The sequence below is a fragment of the Delphinus delphis genome, chromosome 18, assembly GCF_949987515.2.
Source record: "Delphinus delphis chromosome 18, mDelDel1.2, whole genome shotgun sequence".
Classification (NCBI taxonomy): domain Eukaryota; kingdom Metazoa; phylum Chordata; class Mammalia; order Artiodactyla; family Delphinidae; genus Delphinus; species Delphinus delphis.
In genome coordinates this window covers 17,765,188-17,787,523 of record NC_082700.1, presented here as the reverse complement: position 1 = coordinate 17,787,523, position 22,336 = coordinate 17,765,188, and the positions used below count along the sequence as shown (strand labels likewise).

At 36.4% G+C, this 22,336-nt stretch overlaps 1 protein-coding gene and 1 non-coding gene across 2 annotated transcripts in view; one reads left to right on the top strand and one right to left on the bottom strand.

Annotated features, from left to right (window-relative positions):
* KPNA3 (karyopherin subunit alpha 3) overlaps positions 1 to 22,336 on the bottom strand; it is a 91,503-nt gene continuing 69,167 nt past the window's right edge. Inside the window, exons 10-17 of the mRNA XM_059996148.1 lie at positions 21,797 to 21,841; positions 8,959 to 9,090; positions 7,902 to 8,030; positions 5,578 to 5,682; positions 5,412 to 5,483; positions 5,090 to 5,252; positions 2,957 to 3,051; positions 1 to 2,552 (exon numbers count right to left, since the gene is read on the bottom strand). Coding sequence (XP_059852131.1) covers positions 2,454 to 2,552; positions 2,957 to 3,051; positions 5,090 to 5,252; positions 5,412 to 5,483; positions 5,578 to 5,682; positions 7,902 to 8,030; positions 8,959 to 9,090; positions 21,797 to 21,841 — 840 coding nt within the window. The 3' untranslated portion in view covers positions 1 to 2,453. The remainder of the gene's footprint in view (positions 2,553 to 2,956; positions 3,052 to 5,089; positions 5,253 to 5,411; positions 5,484 to 5,577; positions 5,683 to 7,901; positions 8,031 to 8,958; positions 9,091 to 21,796; positions 21,842 to 22,336) is intronic.
* LOC132413974 (U6 spliceosomal RNA) lies at positions 20,843 to 20,949 on the top strand. The gene has a single exon (XR_009516858.1). It is a non-coding gene; the product is annotated as a U6 spliceosomal RNA (small nuclear RNA).

Below are 22,336 nucleotides of genomic sequence, written 5' to 3'. Positions count from 1 at the left end.
TGTTTTACCATATTTGATAGCAGCTTTTTTATTGGTTACAAAACCTAAGCCCATATACAAAATTAGGAACACATTTAGATGCCTCTTTTGAAAGAATGTTTTAGTCTTTTTTAACCGAGTTAAAAAAAAATAAAAACAATGCAATTTTTCAACACTGTTTTGAAAACTTAAAAGTGCAGCAATATACTTAGTTTCCTTTACCTACGAAATTTTGCATTTCCATTTCCAAACTGATAAGGTCACAACAAATTGGATCAAGCCAATGCATACGTAAGTCTGCACTACTTGATGCTAATGTTCACTTATGTTAGTTTGCACTTAAAACACAAGAGGAAATAGGAATCGGCACAGTAGAGGCCCAATTTAATCTTAATGTGTGCAAAATTTAAAAGGTAACTGTCAGTAAGTATGGAGAGTCCAGAAGAAAGTAAACTGGAAGGGGTACAATTCACAATATTGAGAAGATTTGGACTTCAAGGGTTTCACCGAAGTTTGTGACCTTAATTAGCTTTGACTTTGTTATTCCTACTTTTAGTGAACACCACACAGTTTCAAAAATTTAGACTACTGAACAGGATGCAGTTACCATATGAAGCTTTAACTCAAAATTTGGATAAAGAAAAAAAGGCACAATGAACTTCAACTCAATTTTATGTGCACAAGAGTTGAAAAATCTGAGCCACCTTAAAGAGAAATTGATTCTAAAATTTATAAAACCTATAAATAATCAGAGGCCAAACCACTATATTAAAACAGATTCTCTAGCAAGTAAAAATCTTGCAGTTTAAACATACTCTTGTATCCACTTTAGATACAAGACAAAACTCACTCTTTAAAGTGGCTCCACCTTGGCAGATACATATATTTGTAATGAATGCACACCTGCTATGTGTTGTTTATCAGTGAAAACACCCCCGCTGATTCACAAAGCTCTGATGGCATCTGTCTCATCTTCATCACAGTAAATACACACCCCCCCCATCGGATAACTAAATTAGTTTAGATTTTCTATCCCTTCACATCAATTCATTGGGAAATTATACCCAGTAAACAATAGCAATAAAACCATTCCTGTGACAGCACAAATTATTCAGTTTAAAAAATTTCAAATTCTTTCATGAATAGCTGGGTCAGACAATTTACCAAAAGCAATGACTTTACACAGTAATACCAGATTTTGCAGAATTACTTAAAGATCACTGCAAATCAGGTTTATGTTAAATAACTGCAGATTATTCCTCTATGCAGATCCTTGTCTGAATCTTTTTATATGTGAATATGCTTTTAGAGTAGGATCTGAATGAACTTTCCAATAATCAACGAATGAAGTTTTATGATACTTCTAAATAGTTGTTGTTTTGTTGCCAACCACATTATCAAAAGCACTGGTTACTAAGAAAAAATATTTTAAGACTAAATTACAGTAAACATGAAAGCTCCACAGTTTAAACCCAATATAAATCAACCATACCCAATTATCAATTTAAAACGAAAAATATTAACTCCTGAAAGCTGAAAGCAAGATTTTCTTTTTTAATATCACCAATGGGTACTTTAGAATTTTGTGTTTTTGTTTTTATTTATTTTTTTCTTTATAGTCAGGGACTCTTGCTTTCAACTTAAACAGAAGTTCAAGTCCGTAACAGGTTGCAGCTCAGGTAAAATACCATGCACAGCATTTGATTACTTCAAAACAGCAGGAACACACAGGCTGAAGTGAGTGGTCAAATAGGGCTTGCTGTTCTCAAAAATTAGGTATAATGGCGAAAGCATTACCATCCATAGCTAAAGTTCTTCCTCCAACCCTGGCTTCTGAGGCAGATAATAAACACATCAATTACTGGTAGATGAAGTACAGTTTTTTAAAACTTATCTGTTTAATCAATAACCAAGTTTCTTTTTTTTAAGTTACTTTTTGTTTGTGTCAGTTCCACCAATGAAAATCATTTGGCTTGTACTTTAAAATCTATTCTTCCACATAAAGAGTATGAAAATATGTTTGTGGAGGACAATGATGGAGGCTCAGATCAGACTGCACCTCTTTAAAGTCTTCCAACATGTGTATGTGTCATACCAAAGTGTCTTGATCCATAGCGCACCATTTTCCAAAGGAATATCAAGTGGGCAGCTGACATGCCACCACTACAGAATATTCTAAACTGGAGACTGCGGTTGTCAGCGTGTGGCACCAGGGAACAGGGAAAAATAGGGTAGTTGAGATTGTTAAGGAGAATTCTAAAACAGTTTAGGAAATCATGCATATGCATTTACAGTCCATGTGGATAGTGACTTTTGGCAACTGCAAAGTGACTGAGACATGGCTTGCTTTAGAAGCATCAAAACAAAGAGGCATGTATGTTTTGGAGCCTTTTGTACTTGTTGTTCTTGTCATTTGGTAGCCATCTGGTGGTGCTTCATATTGAATGTGGGAAAGATGCTGCACTCAATTGAACTTAAAAATTAAATTCTTTTGTTTGAAGGTTGGCTGTTGGGTCAAAGTTGTAAGTACCTCCTTGTGTTGCTTCAGGAATGAGGCTAGGATCTTCATCAATCTATAATAAACAAGAAAAAGAATCTTTATTATGTTAAGATACTACACATTACAGTGTAAGTGGAATTGATTTACTTCTTAGGAGAGAATTCCATATGAATGTTTTTGTCACCTAAAAAATATTTTAAGTAAATCAACAATGTTATTAAGAAATCTAACAATTAAAAATCGAACACACATTTAAAAATTGCCCCATGCTTTAGTTCCTGTATCTGTAGATTTACTCTACCTATCTGAACATACATCATTTCTATAATTACCATTTCTTCCCATTTAACAAACCACAAAAGCAACAAGGTGACAGAAATACAGTATAAATTTAGTCATGGAAAACTCTTAGCAAACTTACTTTATGTATAGATTTTAATGTACACGTAGACATATCATACTTTAATACATACTTACATCATCACCAGAGAAATACTGATCTATGATTTCAAATGCTAATTTATATATGTCTTCATTTTCATGCTGCTGTAAAACTTCAATTTTCTCCAAACCTGATAAAAATAAAATAGTCAAAATAATTAGGTACATACTAATAAAAACTGTGCTCATTGTAATCATGGAAAATCCTGAAGAACTCAGAACACCCTCCCACCACCCTCCAAAGATGACAGTTCATCTAAAATACAGATAAAACCCTGAGCTGCTCTGGTTAGAGGGCCAGCATCCCACTAATTTCTTCCTCTTTAGAAGCCCTAGAGGTATCCTGGTCCCTGAGGCAGGCAGCTTAAAAAACACCTAAATACTCCATTTGACAGATGAGGAAGCTGTGGCACAGAGATGTAAAGGGATTTATTTCAGGTTACATGGCAAGTTAGTGACAGAACTAGAATCAAGATCTCTGCCACCACCCTGCCCCAGGACTCCTTTAATATAAACATACTGTTGCATACAGTAATTTTTGTCCTTCTCTTTGTTTTCCAAATGTTACTTAATGATTGATATAAATATAAGATAAAGCTTTAAATTTTGAAGTAAATTTCTTTTTTTTTTTTTTTTTTTGGCTGCATCATGGGGCATGTGGAACTTCCCCAATCAGGGATCGAACCCATGACCCCTGCAGTGGAAGCACAGTGTCTTAACCACTGGACCACCAGGGAAGTCCCTGAAATAATTTCTTAAAAAAAAAAAAAAAATTTGAACAGGGTGCTTACGTCCTATAGCTACAGTGAATCTGGGAAATATTTTTTCAGAAAAGTAACTATAGAATGCCTTTATTTATATTCCCAATATATTTACTCCATGTATCATGTACATAAGTCTATTAAATCCTTAGTAATAAATATTCTTCCTTGAAATGTCTTTTTAGCTAAGTTATTTTGAAATAGTTTCAGTTTTTATATAGTAATATTCAAACCAGAAAAATGGGAAAATAGGTGTCAAAGCTAATGGATGTAGAGTACCTTATAAAATCATAAAATGCTAAGTAAATATGTATCCTAATTATAAGTATTTATCTCATAGACAGAAGCAACTATCTTGATAAAAAGCTGGAGTAACAAGCTCAAACTCTCTGGGTTAAGTTGTTCTGAACCAGACTACAATGTTCATTTCAAATTATTTAAAAAGTAAAACATCTTAAAACAAAATAAACAGTGAATTAACAGTAGTACAGTAAGAAAATCTGGCTTTTAATTATGCTCCTATCACTAACTACTTCCCTGACCATGGACAAAACTCCTTAACATCTCCAGAATATTTTCTTCTTGTTATTAAGAAAATACTTCCAGTCTGAACATTCTATGATGCTATCACATTTGTTTTCTCTTAAAAAAATAAACTCGGTAGTATAATCGAACAAATTAGTCAACAAAACGTATAAAATAAAACATGACATTAAGATAAGTTAATTTAAGATTTGAGCAATTTAGTACACATTGAACAGGCACCTTTAAAAACAGAATTTTAAAATATATGCTTCATATGTCATTACCAGAGAAAATAATGATATAGTATTTCAAATCACAGTTCTTTCTTATTAAACTTTCAAAGTAATTTCTGTAGTAATAACCCTAGCATGGAGTTCTAGCAATCATAAGACTGAAACAAAATATCTAGATGACTGTGAAATCACTGACCTTTTCCATAACCTATTCCAATATATGGAACAGTATTTCACAAAGTGAGGTCCACAGAATCACATGATAATAGGTATAACATGAAAACAAGTGTTTTACTGTCAAGGAGTTTGAGAAATGCCGAATTAAACAAAGCCTGTAAGTTTCTCTATTATAGTGTTTTTCAGAGCTTTTAATTTGCTCTTATGCAATGTGACTTCAGGAGGAGTATTTGTGTTTCCTGAAAAGCATTGTCAATCTCTAGGAATGTTATGGCGTGACTTTCACAACCAGTTGTTTTCTGGAACAACTTCTTGGACTACTAATATAGCAAACAAAGAATAGCAACATCCTCGGATGATGTTAATATTAATAGCAATATATTCTAAGTTTTCTTTCTAATTAGCTGTCTGTAAAGGAACTAATGCTTCAGAGTTCCAGTGCTCAACTATTTTTCTTTAATCAACCCTCTTACCTCCGCATTCTTCTATTATTTCAGCTATTGTGCTTGCTTCATCACCAGCCATTATCAGAATGTTTTTCAGACCATCTAGAACCACCTGAACAACTTGAGAATCTTTTACTGACAGTAAATTACAGAATGGTGGTATTACATTCTGCTGTACAAGGTACTCAACCTAGACAACAGAAGAGAAGAGATACTCTTATTTATATAATTATCTTTTCCCCCAAAAGAACACAGTACGGGGCTAATAAACAATCAACAACTCCTAAACCTAAGAGAGTAGTATGCTTTCCAGTATTAACAACTATTAACAGTTTTTTCCCAAACTCACTTGATCTTTTCTGCCACTTATCGTTAAGTTGCTAATTGCCCAAGCAGCTTCTTTTTGTGTTCCAAAGTCCCCCTGAAGGTTAAAAAAGAAATGTTAAAATGAATTTTTTGGTCAGTCTTGGTTATAATATATTAACAGACACGATGAACTCATAACAATGACTGACCTTGGCAAGTTGATGAATAATCATAGGGATTAATCCAGCATCTATTACAGCTTGAACTTGTTGCTGGTTGCCTGCTGTAATGTTGGAAAGGAACCACACTGCTTCCTATAATTGAACAAAATAAAGGGCAACTTTATTTGCAAAATTGTATCTTTAATGTGTTTATATTTTTATTTTAATGTAGTTTATATATACAGTAACAAGTCACCTCAGCTGCATTAAGGGAAACACACCTAAGAGTGATTAGGTTATATAGAATCTCCCATTTTTAAACATATAAGGAAACTTCTATCCATAATATCTGGACCCATTAACCTAGCATAACCTTCAATAATATAGATACCTAGGACTATACCGGAGGCACTATTTTAGACAATGGTGATACGGCGGTGAAAAAAACAGACAAAAGACTTTACTCGCGGACCTTGTATTTTTTGTGCATGAGCTCCCTCTAAAAGACAGATGATAGAAATAAATAGAAGACGGACTTTCCTAATACTTTGTGTTAAAACTACTTCTAAGAAAGGTGAATTATTTTATTGTAAAAATATTTACTTGCAGGGACTTCCCTGGTGGTCCAGTGGTAAAGAATCTGCCTTCCAATGCAGGGGACGTGGGTCCGATCCCTGGTCTGGGAAGATCCCAAATGCCATGGGGCAGTAACTAAGCCCACACGCCACAACTACTGAGCTTGCGCGCCTCAACGAGAGAGCACGCGTGCCACAAAACTATAGAGCCCACATGCTCTGGAGTCCGCGCGCCACAACTAGACAGAGAAAACCCACACGCCACAACTAGAGAGAAGCCAGAGCGCCCCAACGGAAGATCCCGCATGCCTCAACAAAGATCTCACGTGCCACAACTAAGACCCAGTGCAGCCAAAAATATAAAGAAAATAAATAATTAAAAAAAATTTTACTTGCAAGATATATTTACAACTTAAGCTTCTAACTAGTCTAGGATGGTCTATATAACAAATTTTATTGTAACCTTAAATGATTTATGTCACGAACAAATAGGTTTATTATAAGTTTAGTGTCAAATGTGTATCTTCTTCCTCCTCTACAATGAAAAGATTGTAGGAGAGTACCCTGGTGGTCTAGTGATTAGGATTCAGTGCTTTCACTGCCGTGGCCTGGGTTCAATCCCTGGTCAGGAAACTCAGATTCCACATACCACAACTGGGACCCGGAGCAGACAAAATGAATGAATAAATGAATGAATGAATAAATAAATATTAAAAAAGAATCCAACTGTCAAATTATAGTCATGCAACTATATAAATATAATTATGACAAAGAAGAAATCAGTTTTGTTAGTTTGAGGGATAGTGGCATTTCAGGCAGATAAAACTGTATTAAATTAAATGCAAATCAAAATCACGAGACCCCACTTCACAGTACTGGGTGGCTATAATAATAATTAAAAAAAGGAACTGGATCCCTTATAAAATTGCTTGTAGGAATGTAAAATGGTGCAGCTCCTATGGAAAAGAGCGTGGTGGTTCCTCAAAAACTTGAACATGCAATTACCCTATGACTTGACAATTCTACTCATAGATATATACCCAAAGGAACTAAAAGCAGGGACTCAAACCAATGTTCCTAGTAGCATTACTATTCATAGTAGCCAAAAGGTAGAAACAATCCAAGTATCCATCAACAAATGAACGAATAAACAAAATATGGTATATAGGCACAATGGAATATTTATTCAGCCATAAAAAGGAATGAAGTTTTGATACATGCTCCAACATGGATGAACCTTGAAAACATGCAATATGAAATAAGCCAGACATGAAGACTGAAGTACTTAAGCACATATTTATCAGTAAGATTGTATCTTAAGCTTAAAATCTTTTTTAAAAAAAAACCAATTTTAATGATCCTTTAATTTAGGCACTGCAGTTTTTCGTTCAATCTCATTTCATAGGGAGATTAAACTATGATCTATTTGTTTATAAAACACATCAGCAAAAAAAAAAAAAAAAAAAAAAAAAAAAACCGGCCACCCAATGGAAAATTTCATATGTACTCTCACCTAGTGGCTACTAATTTGCTACTGCTCAATCTACTGAAATAAAAACATTGGTTAATATACAAATAATTTTATTCTGTGATGATCATGACAGCACTTAATAGCAAGCAATTAACAAATGAAACAAAACAACTGCAGAGGTGATTTGAAATAATTCTCATCTTTAAGTAGAGTGGTTTTGAAGAGAATCACAAGCAAACAGGAATAGAAACAGAAACAAGAAGGCAGTCAAAACTGAGATATACAAAAAGAAAGAAATGCACTTACAAGGCTGTTATACGCCTTACCTTATTTATCTTCTCTTTTGGGTGTGATAAGAGATTTGGGAAGTGTGACAGGACATCGCAGTTGAGAACAACCTGGGTCTGCTCGTCGGTACCTGTCACTATGTTGCCAACCGCTCTGAGTGCTGCTGTCTGGGGTGGGGATAAAATGTTTTCTATAAATTTGTTTATGATGAAACTGATAATATGCTTTTTATAATCCTGAGAAAATGTAAAAATGCGAAGGGTGAATGATTAAAATTTACTGCACTCTTACACAAATCATTTCACTGAACTGGAAAGTAGTTTTGAACTTTAAACAATAGTTTTATGAAAACTGGAACTATATAGAAAAATTGTGTGGAAAATAGTTGGAAAAATATTAAAATAAAAATTATAAAGGTCCTTCTTTAACAGCTATTTTTACCTATTAGTAAATTGGTACCACAGATTTTAATAAAGGCCTCTAACGGGCACACATTTGTATCTAGAAAGTCACTTTGGCAGAAGTGGGATGAATAAGATCTATCAGCCATGTACCCCTAATTAGAGTGAGGAGAAACGAGAGGGAGAGGAGAAAATGCAGTTTGGAAGCTTTTGCAATTATCCAGAGGAAAGAAAATAAATCTTGAACTAAATCAGTGGCTCTAGATACAAGGAGAAAACAGATTTGAAAGCTATATAATAAGGATTGACAGGGTTTTGTAATGGAAGGGAGACTAGAGGAGGAATATCAAGGTTTCTAGCTTGGACTATGCTGTCCACTGAAAGGGGATATAGAAAGAGGAACAGGTTTGTGGGAGAAGATGGTATGTTCACTTCTGTCTGGTTGAAATGACAATGGAGTTCTTAGAGGATATGTCTAAGGACGCAAGGACAATTGGCTACATGAGTCTGCAACTCAGCAAAGAATCCGGTTGAGATGAAGATTTAGAAATCAACAAAAGCAGATTCAGTAAAATAGCACAAGAAATACTGAAGAAATGTGCATATAGACAGAACTGAAGCCTGGTTGTACAAGTTAACTGGTTATAGCAAATACAAACTTTACACAAGTAAGAAAAAATGTTTAAGTACTTACTTGAACTTTCACTTCCTGGTGGCTCAGAAGGGGCACAAGAAATGGCACAACCCCTGAATCAATAACCATCTGTATCTGCTCATTACCTCCATCTGTCAGGTATGACAGTGCCCAAACAGTATCCACAAGAATCTTCAGGAAATAAAAAAGAATTACCATTTAATGTATTTGTTTGAATGTTTGAGATACATAATACACTTATGGAATGGTGACATAAAAAGTAACTGAATTTTTTTAGCTTGGTAGCAAAAATATCTGCTAAGCTGATACATCTACTACGTAGTAGATAAAACTCTCTCAATGGCTACCTCAGGCCACTCTTCACAAAAGTGAGACAAAGAAGTCAGGGACAACTTCTACCCCAACTTCCATATCTATCTATTAGGTAGATAAATTTAAAAATAGGCAGAAAAGTAATTCTCCCTGCCCCCACAAACTAAATACCCAATAATCACAAGGAAACACTTTATACATAGAATGAGACCAATATATCACGCTGCTTCCAGTTTAGAAGAGCCCAAAGAGATCATTTATCCATATTAGTAGTTTTTAAACATGTTTAGCAACGTAATTTTTCAGACTATTAAAGTAAACATAAAAGAAATGACTTGGCATTTTAACTTTGGGGAAAAAAATAATTATTTGTAAATCTCTTGAAAAATGTCCCAATTGAAGAGCATACAGTATCAACCTTGCCTTACACCCATCTAATTTTGCAAATAATAAAAAAACAAAAATCAGGCTCAGGTTTGTTGACTCATTCAAAGTCAAAGAGCTTATATGTAGTTTTTCTTGGTGTCTTCACAGAGGAATGTAAGCACAGGCCTGATCTCATGTGAAATCCAGAGATGTTTCCTATTAGAATCTTCAAATTAAAGACATTTGTTGCTCTAAAATAACAGCAGCCACCTGAATTCAAATCTCTCCATGTAACCTTCAGAAAAGTATATGGATTAACAAGAGCAAATAAAACCACACATAGCCTGCACCTTCAACATTACTAGGAGTCTGAGAATGCTACAAATTTCAAATTACCTGTAAGAAGAGAAAAAACTAAATTCTACCTTTTGTCTGGACCTCCTGCCCTAAGGCTATGTGAGACTTCAGAGAAGAGCAGTGAAGAGCTTAAAGGTAACATATCCTAGTAAAACGACTCCACTTTAGTGGGGCAGAGACCATGTGGCTCAAAAAGCCTACAAGATTTACTATCTGTCTTCTACAGAAAAATCTGCTGACACCTTTACCAGAGGATAAGCTTCATTCAACTAAGAGATAACCGAAGAAATATTTCACTGTAGATCAAAAACTAACACAAATGTGAGGATAAGAGTGGAAGAATAATTTAAATGTTATATGTTCCAGAAAAATTGAAATATTGCACTTGACAAATGGGAGGACAGAAGGTATGCCTGAGAACTCCATCCATGTACCATCCTACCCCCACAAGGAAAGCCTCCTTGCTGGAAGGTGTCTACAGATGCTGTGTGTGTGAGTGAAGCTTGTCTACTACCAAGTCTGGCAGTAACAGGTAGCAAGATTTAAACAGAAATCAGAGTCTCATAACATAACACTCAAAATGCAGGCTACAAATGAAAATAACTCATAATATCAAGAACCAGGATCACCTCAACTGAGAAACGAAAAGAAAGTCAACAGATGCCAACACTGAGATGACGCAGATACTGGAATTATCTGACAGGATTTTAAAGTAACTGTCATTAAAATACTTCAGCACACAATTATGAACACATTTGAAACAAATGAAATATAGTAAGTCTCAGCAAAGAAATAGGAAAAATAAAGAAGAACCAAATGGATTTTAAAACTAATAAACTCAGTAACCAAAATTTAAAACTCACTGGAAGGACTCAATAGTAGAAGGGAAAGAAAAAACAAAATCAACTAACTCAAAGACAGATCAATACAAATCATCCAATTGGGTGAGGAAAAAAAAAGACTGCAAAGAATGAACAGAGCTTTAGGGAACTGTAGGATGATAACAAAAGATATAATAACATTTATGTCAGTAGAGTCCCAGAAAGAGAGGTGAAGCTGAAAAAAATATCTGAAGAAATAATGATGGAAAACTTCCCAAAATGGGCAAAAGACACAAACCTAGATTCAAAAATGGGAGAATGAGGTGAGAGAAAAGAGAAAATAGAAATAAGCTCATCTCTTGCTGTATGGGTAAAGACAGGAGTCAAAAAATACCATTTAAACCTATCAAACCAGACAATAAAAAAACACAAGGCATTATAAAAGGTATAAGTATAAAGGTAACATTAGAACAAAAACAAACATTCCTAAATACCAAAAGAAATTTTTAAAAGAGAGAAGAAAGAACACTAAGTAGAAAATAAAACACACAGAAATTATAACACAAAATAACAGGACAGAATTGAAACCAAACATATCAAACAATATGAAACAGGCTTAACTCACCTGTAACAATAAAAAGATTTTCAAATTGGCTCCTAAAACAAAACCCAATTCTATGTTGTATACAAGAGACACACCTAAAACAGTCATTTAAAAAGGCTAAAAGTAAAAGGACAAGCAAAGGTACACCAAGTAAATGATAACAAAGCAGAGACTACAATCCTGTTAGCAGACCAGTAGAATTCATTCTACAAAGTATTACAAAGAATAAAGAAGGCTACTTTGTAAAGCTATATCTCACAAATTATAATGAATATGTAACTGTTAAAAACATCTATTCACCAAGTAACCCTGTAAATACCACTACAAAGGAGAAAATAAAAAGATGCAAGAAAAAAATAAAAATATACTGAAAAAAGATTTTTCATACACTGTTGTCAGTATGAGAAGTCAAGTAGATAAAAAGTGAGGATACAGATTTTATAAATATACATCGAAATTTAAACCTGGTAACAGATAATAAACTTGCAAATGGAGCACAAAAATATTATTAGGTCCAAAGAAAACATCAATTACATAAAGCAGAAATATTATAAAACTATTACAAGGCAATAAAATTAGATATTAATAAATACCAAAATACCACATGGAAATTTAAGAGCCTTATATTAAACAACTCTTGGATTAAAAAAAAAAAAAACAAAACAGAAAAAAAATTTCTAGAAAATTATAATGAAAACACCACGTATCAGAATCTATGGGATTTACCTAAAGCAGTGTTCAAAGGCAAGTTCATAGCCTTAAAAATGTATACAACAGAACTTAAAAGAATGAAAATAGATCACAAATAAAAAGCTAGAGAAAGAACAGAGCAGGGACTTCCCTGGTGGCACAGTGCAGGGGACACGGGTTCAAGCCCTGGGCCGGAAAGATCCCACATGCCACAGAACAACTAAGCCCGTGCGCCACAACGACTGAGACTGAGCCCTACAGCCCCCGAGCCACAGCTACTGAGCCTGCAAGCCACAACTACTGAGGCCCGTGTGCCTAGAGACCGTGCTCCACAACAAGAGAATTCACTGCAATGAGAAGCCCACGCACCACAAGGAAGAGTAGCCCCCCTCACTGCAACTAGAGAAAGCCCATGCGCAGCAATGAAGACCCAACGCAGCCAAAAATAAATAAATTAAAAAAAAAGAACAGAGCAAACCAAAAGAAAGCAAAAAGAAACAGTAAGTACAAAAGTAGAAAGTAATGAAGTAAAGAACAGAAAAACCACAGATCTAATTAAAAATCAGAATCCTAGTTCTTTGAAAAAATTGAAAAAAAGTCCTAGTTAACTTAATTAGAGAAGTGGTAGGAGGAGCACAAATGTACAAAATAAGAAATAATGATGAAAATAACTCTTGAAACAGTAAATTAAAACAAAAAAATCATAAAGAGATTACTTTGCATACTTAAATGCAAGCAAAATTGAAAACCTAGATGAAATGAATAATTTCCTAGGACAGTAGTTTACAAAAAACTAACCTCACTAGAAATTGAGAGCTTAAACAAGCCAATTTCAATAGCAAAAATAGAGAAAATTATCAGGGAACTAATCACACAAGTATCAAGACCCAAAAGGTTTCAAGAGGGAAACTACCAAATCTTCAAAGATCAGATAGACCTCAGGCTATATAAATTGTTCCAGAGCATAGAAAACGAATGAAGCATAATGTTAATACCTAAACTTTTAAAATGCAATAAAAATACAATATTAATACCGAATAAAGATAGCATAAAAAAACTGTAGACCAGTATCTCTTATGTAAATAGAGATGTAAAAATTCTGAATAAAATATTAGTGAAAAGGATCCCATACTACATTAAGAAAATAATATATGATAATCAAGTGAGATTTCTCAAGGAATGCAAGGATGTTTCAATTTTAGGAATATCAATGTATGTCATATTAATAGACTTACGGAGAAAATCATATAATCCTCTCCATAGACACTGAAAAATTCCAACACGCATTCTTGATGTCAACACTCAAAATGGGATTTTACGGATATTTCCTTAACATAATAAAACATCTATAGGGCTTCCCTGGTGGCGCAGTGGTTGAGAGTTTGCCTGCCAATGCAGGGGACGCGGGTTCATGCCCCGGTCCAGGAGGATCCCACATGCTGCAGAGCGGCTGGGCCCGTGAGCCATGGCCGCTGGGCCTGCGCATCCGGAGCCTGTGCTCCGAAGCGGAAGAGGCCACAGCAGTGAGAGGCCCGTGTACCGCAAAAAACAAAAACAAAAACAAACCATCTATAACTCAGGAAAAAAATCTAGATTCAACAAAAGGAATGACTGATAAATCTGATTACATAAAAAGGAGAAAACTGCATGGCAAAATATATCAAAGCCAAAGGACAAATTAGGAAAATATTTGACTATATATATATATATATATATATCATAAATAAAGAGTTAATGTCCTTAATACACAAAGAGCTCTTAAAAGCCAAGGAAAAGAGATCAAAAATCTGATGGAAAATGAGCAATAAAGATGAACAGGCTATTTGCAAAGATGTAAAAATGGTTCTTCAACATATGAAATCAAGGTCAACTTCACTCACAACAAGTGAAACACATACTAAAAATGAGATACAGGGCTTCCCTGGTGGCGCAGTGGTTGAGAGTCCGCCTGCCGATGCAGGGGACACGGGTTTGTGCCCCGGTCCGGGAAGATCCCACATGCCGTGGAGCGGCTGGGCCCGTGAGCCATGGCCGCTGAGCCTGCACATCCGGAGCCTGTGCTCCGCAACGGGAGAGGCCACAACAGTGAGAGAGGCCCACATACCGCAAAAAAAAAAGAGATACAGTTTCTCATAGAGTGGCAAAAATTTTTAAATGACAACACATGGACAAGGCCATGAAGAAAGTCACTTTTGTATGTTGCTGCTGGGAATGCAAATGGCACAGCCCCTAAGGCAGGGAATTTGGCAGTGTATAACAAAAATTATAATGCATTCACTCTTTGACCTAGCAATCTGCTTCTAGGAATTTACCCTGAAATATTATCTCCAGTAATATGAAAACACACAGGATTACTGCCCGCTACATTATTCATATTTGCAAAATTCAAGAAATGGTCTAAATGCCTACCCAAAATAGTGTGTTTGAATAAACCATAGCCACAAAATGGAATACTGCGCAGAACAATACTTGGTTGCCTTGGCCTGTGATGTTTTAGGAAGCTGCTAAATGAAAGGTAACATTTTTCCATTATAGCTCCCTACTATTAGCAGAAAACCATTCTTTTCTAATATACAGTAACCTAGAAAAATGAAATATTTAAGATTTCTAAGCTCAGATCAATTAATGGTTTTTGGTTAGATCTTCATGACACCACCTCAAAGGCTGGTGGGGGAAAGTAAGCTATAGCTAGGTCTCAGGCCCCCTGAAGCTGTAAAGACTCTTCTAGTCTCTCTTTAATTTTGTTTTATAATATATTGGGCCTTCATCGAAAATCTCGTTTTAAAAATGCTTTAAAACTTTGAAATTCACAGCACAAGATTATCAGGCTATTCTAGTTTTTTCTATTTTCATCAGTTTGCTTTCCTCATCTCCATAATCAGGCTAACAGCTGCTCAATGTCTCTGACATTTGTAATTTTACCTTTTGCTGCCTTTTCCCATCTGAGCTGCTTCTGCTATTTTACACCTCCTCCAATATTCTTTTTTCTTGGTTTTTCCCTTTTTCTGGATTTCTATGGTAAAATGCCTGGCTTTTACAGTCACTAATAGTCAATGAGTGTACTCTTTTCCTTCCAGCTAATAGTCAGATTAATCATGTGCCAATGAAGTCTTTGGCAATCCTGAGCTACTTTATTTTTCACTATGTCTGTTTTTCTGGGCTAGAAACATTTAAAATTTTTTACTTCAGCAATATTTCATGTACTTGAAGACTGCTAGAAAGCTGATCTCTAGACACACAGTATGAGACACATATATACACGGAAAAGATAGGCAACTCAAAGGGTCAATGTATTGAACAAACTTCTTGAAAACTGGTATCTTATGAACCAAAGGAAAATCTCTAGCAATCCGAAGTCTCCAAAGAATAATATACTCAGCTCAAAGAGCTTTACCAATTTTTACCACCTCCAGTAAATATGCTAACAAATAATGTCCTGTTAGGCAGGCACCCTTACCAAAAACTGCTATTAACATGTACACCATTTCCTAGTAGGTGTCTGTAGAATGTCTATGGAATGTTAACATCACACATGCTTTAGAGACAACTAGAGCTGAACCAAGTTAAAACTGTATACTTATCCTTATATGCAGTAAAGGGTAACTGAGTAAAGCTCAGGGTGCTCAAATCCTATACATTCCAAAGAAAGGACTGGTCCTTGATCAGCTCCTTCAAGATAACCTCTGAGCCCTGGGATTATCCTGCTTAATAACATTGCATTCCTGAGACCCTGGGCCACACTGTATCAGTCTGACTCCTGGGAGGGGATAGAGACTGAGTAGTTAAGGTCAGTCAGCCTATGTGACTGACTCCCCAGAAAAAACCCTGGACACATCAAAGTTCAGGAGCTTCCTGGTTGGTAATACTTGATATGTGTCGCCACACATGGTTGATGGGAGAATAAAGCATTGTCCTTACCAATCTACTGGGAAAGGACAACTGGAAACTTGCACCTGGGTCCTCCTAAACTCTGCCCTATGTACCTTTAGCCTTTGTTGATTTTAATCTTGTGAAATGGTAAGAAATGTACTAGTCTCTGCCCCCAGTTTCTAGCACAGGGCTCTAAAACCTTATAAATTCCTAAGTGATAAGAACACTAAGAGCATCTCTTGTTCCAATATCTGGTCTTTGACCCCATCCTTGACACCCCTGTAATGTCCTAAGCAATATGAGCACTAGGAGCATCTCTTGCTCTAATGAGGTAACTCTGGACGGCCTCCTGGAGGGCTCCTGGATGAAGGCTGGTCACCGGAAAGACCGAGTCATGACTAGAAGCCTGGAAATTTCAGCCCTGCTCCTCACTCTCCAGAGAGTGGAGAGGGGCTAGAAGCAGAGTTAACAACTGATCATGCCTACCTTTGGAAACCTCCATAAAATCCCAACAGTAGGGGGTTTGAAAAGCTTCCTGGCTGGCGAACACACCCACACCAGGAGGCTGACATACCCCAACTTCACGGGGATAGGACCCTCCCAGATCCCGCCCTATGTATCTCTTCATCTGGCTGTTCATCTGTATCTTTTATCATATCCTTTAACGAACTAGTAAATGTAACTGTTTTCCTGAGTTCTTTGAGCTGCTCTAGCAAATTAATAGAACCCAAGGAGGGGGTCTTTGAAACCTCTAATCTATAGCTGGGTGGTCAGAAGCACAGGGCTTGTGACTTTGTGACTGGCATCTGAAGTGTGCCTGTGGGCTGGGGGAAGAGGTGGCCATCACATGGGACTGAGTCCTTAACCTGTGGGATCTGACACTATTTCTGGGTAGTGTTGGAACTGAATTAAATTGTAGGACACCTAGTGGGTCACAGAGACTTGCTTGTTGTTGTGGGGAACCCTCCCGCCCAGCCCTGCTCAACACATTTGGTGACAAGAAGTATGAGCAGTGAAGTGTTCTGTACAAGTAGTGAAGGAGACACATAGGAGAGATATGCACCGTAGGGAAGAACTGGGTTTTTCCCTATACAGGAAGGAAAAGACTGAGTTTTCCCTAGACAAATCAGTATCCTTTTGCTATAAATTACAAGCATGAGTGTAAAAGCTTCTCAGTGATTCCTTCTAGCCAATTACTGAACCTGAAGGTGGTCTCGGGGACCCCTGACATATCATCAAGTGTCACTAACCATCAAGTCTCAGCACGTAACCAATCTGCTACAACTGATTAACTTCATTTGTAACAGCAGTAGATTTGTATCAAAAGTTAGATAATACTCAAAATTATCTGTGCATGTCAAGCCATGGATGAACAACTTCAAAAAGGACAGGAAAACCAAATGCTACAGAATCACTGCAATTGCACCTTAACTTTTCTAAGCACAATAACTAGAAAGCAAATGAACACAGACTGACCTGAATCAGTCCAGATTTCTTCTCTAGTCCTCGGGGGTCAATATTTAGTGATTCTTCTAATGTCACAAAGGCATACGAATGTCCATAAACCACCTAATTCTCTCCACACCCTAACGCAGCTTCTCCAGCAGTCTCACTAGTGACTGTCTCATAAATGAAGTCTGTCCTGTTTTTTTTTTTTTTTTTGCGGTACACAGGCCTCTCACTGCCGTGGCCTCTTCCGTTGCGGAGCACAGGCTCCGGACGCACAGGCTCAGCGGCCATGGCTCACGGGCCCAGCCGCTCCGTGGCATGTGGGATCTTCCCGAACCGGGCCACGAACCCATGTCCCCTGCATCGACAGGCGGACTCTCAACCACTGCGCCACCAGGGAAGCCCATGTCCTGCTGTTTTATACCTCTCCTTGCTGCTATACTTCTTTTCTGTTGTGTCCTACCCTAAGACCCAAGTTAGAAATTTGGGTACTATCCCTGACTCCTCTCTTCTCTCACCACCCATAGCAAAACCAGCAAATTTATCACCTAAACATTTCTACAGTCCTCCCTTGTCTTTTTATTGCTAATGTCTAAGCTCTGGTTCTGGTCCTCATTTTCTCTCATTCACACCACAAAATCAACACCGATCTGTCTTCTCAACTCCACTTTCCTCTAAAATCTACACTCCACTCATAATTGGTATAAATTATCAATCCATAATGTAGCTCCCTCTCAGCTACATAAAGAGGATACATGAATCCTAAGGTGGTACACAAGACTCTGTATGATCTAGAACCTGCTGAATCTCTGCCTTATTTTTTTCCCCACTCTTTGCTTCACAATTTATATTTCCGTCTCTCTACTTTAAAAAACTCCTTGGCTGGTTCCTTTTCCCTTGTTACCACTGCTCAAATGCAGAGAATTCCTCAGAATTCAATTTTTAGCCCTTTTTCTGAATCTTACTCCATGTCCATATTTTCATGAATTTCTTAAGTACTGATAAATCTCAAAGATGTATGGCCTTTTCCTTCCTGGAAACATTACTACAGAGGAACAACAAATAAATCAGAATGAATGTGTCTGTCCTACAATAAACCCATCATCTCCCTCTACCAGTCTCATCCATTTGCTTGACTCCTGATGGTCCATGGCATTATTATCCATTTAGATTGCCAAATTAGAAACCAAAGTAATTTTTACTTCTCCTTCTCTTTGATCCTTTCCTCTTGAAGTTCTAACTCACTTTCTCTCTCCTAACCATTAGCTTCGGGCTCATACCTTCATCAACTTCCTTAAACCTATTATGATAGTAAAATAGGCCAGGCTACACTCAAACTTTCCCCACTCCAGACCCTCCTTGCCTTTTCCAAGTTATCTGACTATAACGGACATGAGCATATCACTCCTCTATTTGAAAATCTTCAATGACTCTGCACTGATTACAAGATAAGCCCAAATTCCTTAAAACAGCATTCAAAACCCTGAAACTTAACTCCCCAGCAAACGTGTTGGTTTATTAACCACCTGTATTCTCCACACCCTCCATGTGTTCTCTTGATTCCTTATTATTGCTCCTCATGTACCTGAAATGACCTTTTCAACTTGACAAAATCCTTCTTATCCTAGTTGTATGACTTTAGACAAATTACTTAACTATCTGTTTTCTTTTTACCTTGTTTGTAAGATGGAGATAATTATAGTAACCAATCACATAGGATTTTTTATAAGGAATAAATGAGTAAACATGAAAAGTACTTAAAACAGTGCCTGGCACACTTTAAAACCCTTAATAAATGCCAACTATTAACATAATCATCTTCTTCACTTCTATCACCACTTCCACCACCATCTCCTTATAATGCTTATTTCAAATGTTACTTCCTCAATGAAGCTTTCTGGTTGCCAGAGAGAATATGTGCTTTCATAATTCTAGCATTTTGGTCATGCCTCTGTTTTACTTTTCTTGTTTGTTTGCACACATATTGTGTGCTTATGTGATCATGGTATGAAAGAGCATAGGCTTTGGACTTGGCTTCAATTCTCAGCCATGGCTTTTATTCACTGTATGATCTTAGTTAGGTTATTTTACTTGACTAAGTTTCAGTCTCCTTACTTGTAAAATAAGAGAACAAAACTTATCTCATAAGGGTGCTGGTAAGATAAAAGGAGATTATAGAAACAGATTTAGTATAGCAAGTAACTGACAAAAGTTCATTCCATTCACTCTTTTTACCTGCTACTAATGTTGAGGTCTTAGAGAGCAGGGCCTCTATGTCTTCTTCATCTCTGTGCCTATAATTCTCTGTGCAATTCTGGCTTAAGTGGAACAACCTGTGTTTGTTAAACTCAATAAATATACTTATAACTACAGTACTTCATCACTTTAATACCTCTAGCTTTCAAATAAACAAGACCAATAGGTGATGGAAGCTTTTATTTGTCTATAATCAATTCCATAATGTCCTAGGGGAAATGACTTGATGGAAATATCAGATATTTTGCTTATTTGCCTTTTAATTTTGGCTTTCAGAAAGCTTAGGACTAAATTTAGCATTCAATAACAACAAATACATTTATAAAAAGAATTTTACCTCCTCCCCCTTTAAGATATTTATTATCTTATGTCTGTTGCTAAGTCACTTTTACATCCATTTTGAAAACAGGACAGTATATAACTAAACAGTTTTCACTTAATTTTTATGACAGTTCAGGCTAACACTTCACAAATAAAAAGTTACTTTAGTTGCCTTTAAAAGATACCCTCCTAAGAACTTAAAGTCCTAAAATTAACTAGCAAAACGTGTAGTTCAATATTTATACAGGAATTATACATTGCCTCTTGAGAAATGTTAGCAAAGATGCATTTTCTTCATCCCAATGATAAATCACACATAATTCTGACACCCACATACATACATATTATGTGTGTGTGTGTATAAACAAAGATAGGATTATAAAAACAAACATACAACAAATCAGAAAGAGATCTTAGTTGGAACATCAGAAGCCAAATTAATGCTAGATCAACGCTAGAATCAGTTCTAAATTCACTGAAATTTATCTTTTTTTTTTTTTTTTTTTTTTTTGGCGGTACGCGGGCCTCACACTGTTGTGGCCTCTCCCGTTGCGGAGCACAGGCTCCGGACGCACAGGCTCAGCGGTCATGGCTCACGGGCCCAGCGGCTCCGCGGCATGTGGAATCTTCCCGGACCGGGGCACGAACTCGTGTCCCCTGCATTGGCAGGCGGACCCTCAACCACTGCGCCACCAGGGAAGCCCTATCCATTGTTTTACTCTGTGGAAGAATTTAACTTTTAGCCTTGCTACATTCAGGAGAATTTTCAGACTGCCTGATAAAAAATTTGCCAGCATATATATAGTAATTGCTTAACTAAATCTCATGTAATGGACAAATCATGTAAAGATGCCTTTGCATTTAAAACTATACTTGAGTGCTCGCTTCAGCAGCACATATACTAAAATTGGAACGATACAGAGAAGATTAGCATGGCCCCTGCACAAGGGTGACATGCAAATTCGTGAAGCATTCCATATTTTTACGAAGTGAGAGAGTGGCATAGACATATATACAATACCAAATGTAAAACAGATAGCGAGTGGGAAGCAGCCACATAGCACAGGGAGATCAGCTTGGTGCTTTGTGACCACCTAGAGGGGTGGGATAGGGATGGTGGGAGGGAGACGCAAGAGGGAGGAGATATGGGGACATATGTACAGCTGATTCACTTTGTTACAAAGCAGAAATTAACACACCACTGTAAAGCAATTATACTCCAATAAAGATGTTAAAAAAATAAAAATAAAAGTATACTTGATATCCTTCAATACTGTATCTCAAAAGGTTGTAGCATGGGCGTTCGTGTGGTTTCATAGAAAGTAAACACGATCTGTCATCAGAAGATCTCAGTTTTAAATACCGACTGTGACCCTTACAAGCTCTGCAACTTTGGATAAGTCATTTAATGTTTCCCTGAGGCCCAGTTTCTTACTCTGTAAAATGGGGACAACAGCATCTAGCCTACCTATTTTAAGAATCAAATGAGATTTTAAAAAAATATGAAGAAGCTTTATAAAGCTTTTACCACTTTATAAATATTAATACTTTAAAACACTATTATGATACAAATAACTAAATTAACTACATATGTGATCATTTCTCTAAAGTTAGCATTTTTGCTATCTGAATGATATAAGATACAAACTTAATTTAACTTTAATCCTGTTTCTGAAAACCACATACATTGTGAAAGCTTGACAAGTTAATAAGATATATGCTGACACTTATTAAAAGCATAAGAATAAATAACCCTTTAAAAAATAATAATAAAAACGCTTTCAGTCCCATCCAGAGCAAAATCCCAAATCTAAGCTTCTGCTTTACTTACGTTTATGTCTGTATGGTATATGAGGACACATAATGCTGGCAAAATCTGAGGAAAGAAGACAAACAATAAATAATACTAGACTTGATGAAGACGTCTTTGTAAAAATGAATAACTGTGATTAAAAAAAGCAGTAAATACTATTTGCAGGGCAAGAAAAACAACATTAAGTTTGTTTGAATCTCTATTAGGAAAATAAAAATGATAAATTCAATCTGAAAAACCAAAAAAATATTTCAGATGTCTAACTGAAATATTCAATTAAGTCTGGCAGAGATTAATGTACCTTAAAGGAAAAACATTTGTTTTCAATAACCTTCTTCATGACATATGTCAACTGGAAAGAATGGAGATGCAAGTATGTAGTATAGCTATTTTAAGAATCCACCTTCCAATGCAGGGGACGTGGGTTCGATCCTTGGTCAAGGAACTAAGATCCCACATGCCACAGGGCAACTAAGCCCGCACGCTGCAACTACTGAGCCCGTGTGCCACAACTACAGAGCCCATGTGCTGCAACGAAGAGCCCGCATGCCACAACTA